Source organism: Girardinichthys multiradiatus, chromosome 11 (assembly GCF_021462225.1).
Source record: "Girardinichthys multiradiatus isolate DD_20200921_A chromosome 11, DD_fGirMul_XY1, whole genome shotgun sequence".
NCBI classification, from domain to species: Eukaryota; Metazoa; Chordata; class Actinopteri; order Cyprinodontiformes; family Goodeidae; genus Girardinichthys; species Girardinichthys multiradiatus.
Window position 1 is genome coordinate 32,934,159 of NC_061804.1, and position 8,982 is coordinate 32,943,140.

The 8,982-nt window shown below is 39.3% G+C and overlaps 1 protein-coding gene across 1 annotated transcript in view; it reads left to right on the forward strand.

Moving 5' to 3' along the window:
* Window positions 1-8,982, forward strand: part of LOC124876898 (transcriptional regulator ATRX-like) — a 28,649-nt gene that overhangs the window by 19,193 nt on the left and 474 nt on the right. The window contains exons 19-34 of the mRNA XM_047379940.1: window positions 70-247; window positions 343-480; window positions 4,246-4,421; window positions 4,506-4,623; window positions 4,826-4,935; window positions 5,022-5,095; window positions 5,224-5,309; window positions 5,403-5,559; window positions 5,910-6,004; window positions 6,083-6,188; window positions 6,274-6,451; window positions 6,551-6,742; window positions 6,824-6,967; window positions 7,065-7,136; window positions 7,226-7,321; window positions 8,768-8,896. Of these exons, the coding sequence (XP_047235896.1) occupies window positions 70-247; window positions 343-480; window positions 4,246-4,421; window positions 4,506-4,623; window positions 4,826-4,935; window positions 5,022-5,095; window positions 5,224-5,309; window positions 5,403-5,559; window positions 5,910-6,004; window positions 6,083-6,188; window positions 6,274-6,451; window positions 6,551-6,742; window positions 6,824-6,967; window positions 7,065-7,136; window positions 7,226-7,321; window positions 8,768-8,896 (2,049 nt within the window). The remainder of the gene's footprint in view (window positions 1-69; window positions 248-342; window positions 481-4,245; window positions 4,422-4,505; window positions 4,624-4,825; window positions 4,936-5,021; window positions 5,096-5,223; window positions 5,310-5,402; window positions 5,560-5,909; window positions 6,005-6,082; window positions 6,189-6,273; window positions 6,452-6,550; window positions 6,743-6,823; window positions 6,968-7,064; window positions 7,137-7,225; window positions 7,322-8,767; window positions 8,897-8,982) is intronic.

Below are 8,982 nucleotides of genomic sequence, written 5' to 3' on the forward strand. Positions count from 1 at the left end.
TACCAGGGTTAAAAAATATTTTAAAATTCCATATGTTGGGATGATACAAACACAAAAAATATGTCCCAGATTTCAGAGCTGGCTACTCTAAAGGATCATCTGGAACGCCTTAGAGCTCTGCAGAGGTGGCAGAGAGATGGAGGTGTTATGATAATAGGGTATGAGATGTACCGCATCCTGTCTCAAAACTCTAAAGCCATCAACGAGGATTGGAAGAAGGAACTGAAGAGCGCATTAGTAGACCCAGGTTCAGAAAATATAAACTATAGAAGCAGAGCCGTTATATCTGGTTTTATGTGTCATCTATTTATTTATTTATTCATTGTCGCCTTTTTTTTTTAGGTCCAGACATTGTGGTTTGCGACGAGGGTCACATTCTTCGTAATGAAGCGTCAAGGATCTCCAAAGCCATGAACGCCATTAAGACCCAAAGAAGAGTGGTACTAACTGGTACACCGCTTCAGAACAACCTTGTCGAGTGTAGGTTTTAACCACCAAGTGCTAACAGATGCTCCGTCAAACCTGGATTTTATCCAGTTGAGGCCAAACGCTGAGACCAGCAGAGGTTTGCTGCTTCAGTGCTGTTAGATCTAGTCAGTGTTGCTATTGTATACACTACTGTAATTCAGTTTTAAATACTTTTACTGAGGCATACATCTAGATAAGGCAAGGCGTGTCTATATGTACTACATTTCAGTAGCAAGACAATTCAATTCAAAGTGTAGAGACATAATAGGAAAAGTACATTATCATGGCATAAAGGTAACTAAATAATTAATTAACATAAATAATTAAAGAGAATAAAGATGAATAATTAAAATAATAAGTTGATAAAAAAGATAAAAAATGAAAATTTAATTATAAAATGATGGATAAGAAAATGATAGAAAAGTTGGACTAAAAACTTAACCAATAATGTTTAGATAACACAGTCAAAGGCCACTCTAAACAAATAAGTTGTTAATCTTGATTTAAAGCAGCTTAGGGTTTCAGCGCTTTTTCAGTTTTCTTGGAGTTTATTCCAGATTAGTGGAGCATAAGAACTTAAAGCTGCTTCTCCATGTTTGGTTCTGGTTCTGGGTATGCAGAGTAGATTTGAGCCAGAAGACCTGAGAGGTCTGGGTGGTTGATACACTGACAACAAGTCTGTAATGTATTTTGGTGCTAAGCCTTTCAGTGATTTATAGACTAACAGAAGTATTTTAAAATCTATTCTCTGAGCTACAGGGAGCCAGTGTAGGGACTTTAGAACCGGGGTGATGTGCTCCACTTTCTTAGTTCTAGTGAGGACGCAGGCAGCAGCGTTCTGGATCAACTGCAGCTGTCTGATCCACTTTTTAGGCAGACCTGTGAAGACACCGTTGCAGTAATCAATTCTCCTAAAGATGAACGCATTAATTAGTTTTTTAAGGTCCTGCTGAGACATTAATCCTGGAGATGTTTTTTAGGTGATAGAAGGCCGACCTTGTTACTGTCTTTATGTGCCTCTGAAGGTTCAGGTCTGAGTCCATCACTACACCCAAGTTTCGAGCCTGACTGGTGGTTTCTAGCTGTATTAACTGAAGCTGTGTGATAACTTGTAAATGCTCTTCCTTTGGTCCAAAAAAATTACTTCAGTTTTGATTCAACTAAAGAACGTTTTGGCCCATCCATGCATTGATTTATTCTAAGTATTTACCCAAGGTTCATGGTCACCTGGTGACATCGTAACGTATAGCTGTGTGTCGTCTGCATAGTTATTATAACTTATGTTGTTTATTAAAATCTGAGTTAGGGGCAGCATGTAGATATTGAATAGGAGGGGCCCTAAGCTGGATCCTTGGGGAACGCCACATGTGATCTTTGTGGTCTCTGATGTAAAGTTACCTACTGACACAAAAAAGTCCCTGTCCTTCAAGTAGGATTTAAACCAGTTGAGTGCTGTACCAGAAAGGCCGACCCAGTTTTCCAGGCGCTCTAATAAATGGAGTGATCAACAGTGTCGAATGCTGCACTAAGGTCCAATAATACCAGCACTGTGGTTCTTCCACAGTCTGCATTTATACGGATGTCATTGAACACCTTGACAAGAGCAGTTTCTGTACTGTGGTGAGCAGGAAGCCTGACTGGAAGACATCAAAGCGGCTGGTCGTTGTTAGGAAGTTGTTTAATTGTTGAAACGCAGCTTTGTCAATTATCTTACTGATGAAGGGGAGGTTTGATATAGGCCTGTAATTCTGTTGTAGCAGCTTGTCCAAGTTGCTCTTTTTCAATAAAGGTTTGATAATTGCTGTTTTTATGGCCTGGGGGAAAACACCTGACAAAAGGGATTCAGCTTTTCGACACTCAACCTTTTTTCACTTCTGACTGGTGGAGCACTTCTCCATGGAGACGTTTTCTTCCCAGAAATGACCTTCACTTTAATTAGAGCAATTGAATCATTGATCTCTGAGATTTTAGAATGAAAGTTATCTACCAACTCTTCTACAGTGTTACAGGGCAAAGTGGAGGTAGAAGAGTAAATCTGGTTAAAGGTTTCAGCAGCACCGTCCTTAAAGATGCATTTTCTTATCATGTCTCTTTGGCAAACTGAGTCATTGCAGATGATGCTTTCACAAATAACAAAAAAGTGGTCAGATAGAGCAACATCAGTTACAGACACCTTGGAAATATTTAGACCCTTAGTGATGATCAAGTCCAAAATATGTTCCTGTTTGTGTGTTTGCTGTTTAACATGTTGAGTCAAACCAACATTTCTAAGAGTGTCACATAGATCTATTGTACTTCTGTCTTCAGGATTGTCCATGTGAACGTTGAAGTCTCCCACAATAATTAAACAGTCATAATCAACACATATCACAGATAAAAGCTCATTAAAATCACTGAAAAAGTTTGTTTTGCACTTAGGAGGCCTGTAAATATTCAAGAACATGGTTCGGACCGGGCTCTTTACCTGGAGAGCCAAATTTTAAAAATAGTCAAATTTGCCCAGAAATACTTTTTTACAATCTAACAAATCTTTAAACAAAGTGGTCACCCTTCCACCTTTTCTTTGCTGTCTGCTCTCACAAAGATGTAGTTCGGAGGCGTCGCCTCTATCAGAACTGGAGCTTCATTAAATTCATGTAACCATGTTTCTGTTAAAAACATAACATCAAGATCGTGGTCAGTAATGAAGTCATTGATTAAAAATGATTTTCCTGACAGAGATCTAATGTTCAGTAAAGTCAGTTTATATGACTTAGTTGTTGATATTAACTCTGTCTGGTTGTACCTGACAGTTTATGGCTTTTAAGTTTGATTGTTTATTACTGTCTCTTATCCTTTTAGCTTTGTTCTTTCTGTCATTTATAAGCACAGAAATTTTACAACTATCTCAAGTTTTTCTTGGAAATGATCATTTATTTATGGTAGAGTTACCACTGTGGCCCAGACTGTATTACAGAGAGGAGATTTGAAGGTCCTTATTTGAAGGAGATAGATTAGGAGGTGGTGGGGTGCAGCGGCTTTTGGAAGATGTTGGTTTAGTAGCAGGGACTGGGCCATTGGGGGTATTTAATGGGGAAGATGTCAATTGGGTCCCAGTCTTAAAAACTTCTTTCATGTTGTCAGTGAAATCCAGTAAAATATAAGTAAAAATATCGGTCTCAGTGGAGGGTAAGTAGAGTTCTGTGCGGTCGGGGTCTGGGTCTGGGGTGAGGTGGGCTCAACGCGGGGGTCGGTATGGGTCGGGGTTTTGGGGGTTTAATGGGAGGCCCCACTTCTCCTGTGGAATTCGGTGGGGAGACCTTTTGTGATGAACTCTCTCTCTCAGCCAACTGCTTGGTTATCTCTATCTCTGCTGGAGCTGTTGGTGGCAGCATTATCATTGTTGTTGATACTCCATGTTCTCTGCTGAAGGTCGAACCTGCTGGCGGATTATTCACTGAATAGAAGAGATTAGATGTGAGATGTCTGGCTCCCAGCTTGTTCAAGCAGAAACCATCTTGCTTGAAAAGGTGTCATTTTTGTAAAAAACAATATTGAAGTTGTCGATGAAGTTCATCCATGGTGTATGAGACTTTGTATATAAGGTTTTGTGGTAAAGTTAATTTAAATAGATTTTACTAAGAAATTAAAGCAAAGAAAAACAAGATTCCTGAAAGTCTCGATACTTCTGCCTATGACTGCAGATCATATTGTAGATCAAATCAAAATTTTGTGAGCAACATTTAGTGTGTTTCTGTTGTGACACTTGTATTAGCAAGGTGTGTTTTATTCCTGCAGACCACTGCATGGTGAATTTCATCAAGAAGAATCTTCTGGGCTCCCTGAGTGAGTTCAGGAACCGCTTCATCAACCCAATTCAGAACGGCCAGTGTGCCGACTCCACCCTGATGGACGTCCGGATCATGAAGAAGCGCGCCCATGTTCTTCATGCAGTTTTGGCTGGATGTGTGCAGGTAAAAAGAAGATCAACGGCCAGCTGGATGGTAGCTGTACTCTAAGGTTATACTTTCTGATTGAGTTCATCTTCTGTTTCACAGAGAAGAGATTACTCAGAGCTAACTAAGTTTCTGCCTCCAAAACACGAGTATGTGCTGTCGGTGAGGATCTCCCCACTTCAGTATAAGATGTATCGATACTACCTCGACCATGTCGCAAGTAAGGACACGTCTACCTGTAAACAAACACTAGTTAATACATACGCACAAAGTTTTTAGTCATCTTAACCCGACCTGGAAGATTTACTTCTAATTTCCCGAATTCATGTGAAGATGATTGCAGTTCTGTAGTTTATTTGTTAGATTTTTTTCAGATGTTTTACCAGAATCACAATGATATTAACATGCCTGTTTACTTTCAGGTGAGGGCTCCAAGACCAAAACAGGTGCGCACCTCTTCAAGGATTTTCAGGTCCTCAGCCAAATTTGGAGTCATCCCTGGTGTCTTCACCTCAGCAACGAACACAGGAAGGTGGACAAATCACATTGAATGCACATTAACACCTCACTAGTTTGAACTGTTATCTTGATTAACTCATCTTTTTTATTTAATCACAGAAAAATGTTTATAAGAAGAATCAGTTTCAGAAAACAGCACAGCTGATAAATGTAGAGACAATTGTGGCTGAGAGGTAAATTATTATACTTTCATTTGTTTTCTTTGCATTTTTAGCTTATTACAGTATGCTGAAAAAAAGCTTTTCATTACCCTGTAATCTGTTTTTATGTATTTATCAGTCTTTATTTTTTGCTGGTACAGTGGGCTGAAAGAGAATGAAGGAAAAGAACTGAATGACAATGGAAACAGCACCATGTCTACTGATGTACCCCAAATTGTGCTGGAAGGTATTATACGTAGAAGCATATGTCACAATACCCCAATCCTAAAGCCTAGAAAAATATAGAGCTGGAGTTTCTCGTTTCCTATGTTCTCTGTAGGAGCGAAAGCAGCCTGCAGGCCGAGGTCTCAGAGTCCCAATCAGGCCTGGTACAAGCATCTGTTGACTGAACGTGACGTCAGAATCATGGAGCATTCGGGGAAAATGTTGCTTTTGTTTGAAATCCTCCGAATGGCCGAAGACCTGGATGATAAAGTGTATGTTTTTTTTTTATCACACCATGGCATTTAAAAATCTTGAACCACTCCGCATTTTGTTATATACCAGACTAGCATTTTAATGTGATTGAGATTTTATTCGTTAGATCAAAACAATGTAGTTAATTATGGTGAAGTAGAGGGAAAATTATGCATTGCTTTCAGTTTTTGTTTCATTAATAAAAATCTGAAAAGTGTCAGTACTCAAATACGTGGCCCTTTGTGCTGGTTTGTCCGAAGGGGCATGAATACTTTTAACGACACTGAATGTGAAGGAACTGTAAGTTAAATCTGCAGTGCTGCTTTTCTGCCAGACTCACATCCAACCAAACCTGTTTTTGCATTCATAGGCTGGTGTTCAGTCAGTCCTTGATCTCACTGAACCTAATTGAGGAATTCCTCGCAGCTTCTCACGAGGCCAGAGACCCATTATCATCTCTCAAAAGTAAAAAAGAAATGCTTATCCAGATGTCTTTCCCAGTGGATGTCTAGTTTTCATTTTTGTGCTTTCCTTAATAATCAGATGGCAGCTGGATTAAAAACGTGGATTACTATCGACTTGATGGCTCTACCAGTGCTTCATTAAGGAAGAAATGGGCGGATGTGTTTAATAACACCAGTAACTTCCGGTAATCTGTGTTCCAAGTTGTACGTTAATAAGGCTCGGGCCAAAGGTTTGACGAAGTCTGTTATTTTAATGTTGAATGGTTTCAGTGGCAGATTGTTTCTGATTTCAACGAGAGCTGGTTCACTTGGGATCAACCTTGTGGCTGCTAACAGGGTCGTTATCTTTGACGCATCGTGGAATCCTTCATATGACATACAGAGCATATACAGAGTGTATCGCTTCGGTCAGCTGAAACAAGTGTTTGTGTACCGCTTGTTGGCTCAGGTAAACCAATGATTTGAATAAAAATGGTTAAAATAAATGTTTTAACAAGTCTGTTTGGTGAAATAATTGAAATAAAAAATAGTCTGTGGTTCTGAACAGGGAACCATGGAAGAGAAGATCTACGATCGTCAAGTGACCAAGCAGTCTCTCTCCTTTAGAGTTGTAGATCATCAACAGATTAAGAGACACTTCACTCATTTTGAACTGACAGAACTCTACACATTCGAACCAGACATGCTTGATGATCCAAACTCTAGAAAAAGCAAGAGGCCGACACCTATTCTGCCAAAGGTGACTTCGCCATCTTTAAATGATCACAAATAGGGCAAAATGTTTTACACCACTTGTTAACTGTATGTGTTTATTTCTCAGGACAGCATCCTAGCACAGCTATTACAAATCCATAAAGACTGGATAGTGTCTTACCATGAGCATGAATCCCTGCTGGACCACAAGCAAGAGGAAGAGCTCAGTGAAGCAGAGCGCAAAGCTGCGTGGGCTGAGTATGAAGCCGAGGTAATGCATTAACATCCTAAAAGATCCCTTATAAAGACAAGTTAATTTATAGTGTTTTTACTTTCTGTAGTTAAATGTTTAGCTTGTTTTTCATCAGTCGAACCCAGCCAAACTCCCAGACAATTCAAGCCAGGACACATTGCAGAAGAAGACCAATGAGGAGCTACTGGTATTAAAAAAGAAACTTCAAAATTATCTTAGAATTGATGCTGCTTATATTTGGATTCTACGAGAATGTTAATACTTCTTTCTTTGTAGGAGCTACTTAACAAGAGCAGAACAAATGTATCAGTGAATTTCCTGAACCTGCAGAAGATGAGGGCTCACACTATTGAGGACTACATCTTACGACTGGTGAGTGAACTCAAGCAGGATGTCTTTTTTGACTAGCTTACATGGTTTGCTGAGGTCCTCAGCAGCAGTTAATACATTAATTAAGCCCCTCTTGAATTTTCCCCATTGAGCGAAGCTAAAGGAGAAGATGTTATATAATAACTTACACTTTACCCAGCGTGGGTGCTGTGTGATTGACAGAAAACACACCCTAATTTCCCTGTTTTCAACAGCCAGCAGGAGTTGCCACCTTTCCATAAAAGCAATAAAAATGTATTCAGGTGCAGCTGACTGATAAATGGTTTCTATTTTTGATATTTATGTGCCACCCTTTCTAATGCCACCCTGGGCAATCACCCATAGCAAAGGTTGCCTTATGGTAAGAGTTTGTTAAACTTGGGCTGCCTGACATCGGGATCCAGTACTCTAGTTGAAGGTCTGTCTGATACACCCAGCAAAATCCACATAATTCCTCTTGGTTTACATACATTGGCCCTAAAAGTCAGTTTATTTTCAGAGTCCCTACTCGTTTTTTTCATCAAAAAGAAGTTATTTTCCAGACTCACATTTCCAGAGTCATTTTAGGCCCATTTTAAAAGTGTAAATACATTATTTTACTGTAGAACTCTCTGAAGAAGTCAGGCTTTAAAATGGAGCCTACAAAAAACGAAGATGGATGGATGAATGGTGGAATAAATAGATTTAAGACAGCAATGAAGTAAAAAGAAGAGAGAAAGGTGGGCAAATGAATGGCTGGATAGATGGAATTAAAACGGATGGATGGATGGATGGATGGATGGATGGATGGATGGATGGATGGATGGATGGATGGATGGATGGATGGAAAATGAGTGGTGGCAAACATGTGGATGAACAGAGGGATGGAACATGTAAACAGTGGAATGGAAAACTACAAAATACTATTTCATATTTATCCAGATCTGAAAAATACTCTATAGTTTTCTGTTTTAGGTTGCTAATATTAGGAACTGCTCCTTATTTGGGTAAAATACACGAGATGCAACAGCAAACCTTGTTCTGGGGAAGAAAAATGGCAACTGATAAGTATCTAATAAGATTTTCTGGTAATAATAAAAAATATAAAAGTGTTGGTTAAGTAGTATTAGTTTTTTTTTTTCAATATGTGGAACTACAATATATTTATCTGCCTAAAGGAAGTTGCTGTTAAATGCGTAGCATTAAAATCGACTGAAAATCAAAATGATTCACTATAAAGGGCTTATATGCATATATGAGCATAGACAGCCCCAGGGGATAGGCTTATAGTTGGTTTCAGGCATGTTCCTTTTAAAGTAGTAAGTCACATTATCCCCTGCCAAATTGTGTTTATTAAAGAAATGACGACCAAGAATCTGTATTCCAGCTCTTACCCACTCAATCACATAACTCTGAACTGAAGAAAGCAGGTACAAGCAGTTCTTTCATCAACTTGTTTTTCTCCCACAGCACCAACAGTACCCCCTCTTGCCTCAAGCAGAGCTGCAGATCAAAGCCCAGCTTTGGAAACAGTCTGATGATAACAGACGGGAACTCGCACAGACCCTTTATCGAGCCTCTCTCGCGAAGCAGCAAACTGTAAGTCACTAATACGTGACCGAATATGCTTCTCAGTACAGATTTGTACAAATGGCCACTCTGACATTTCAGTTCTTCTTTCCATA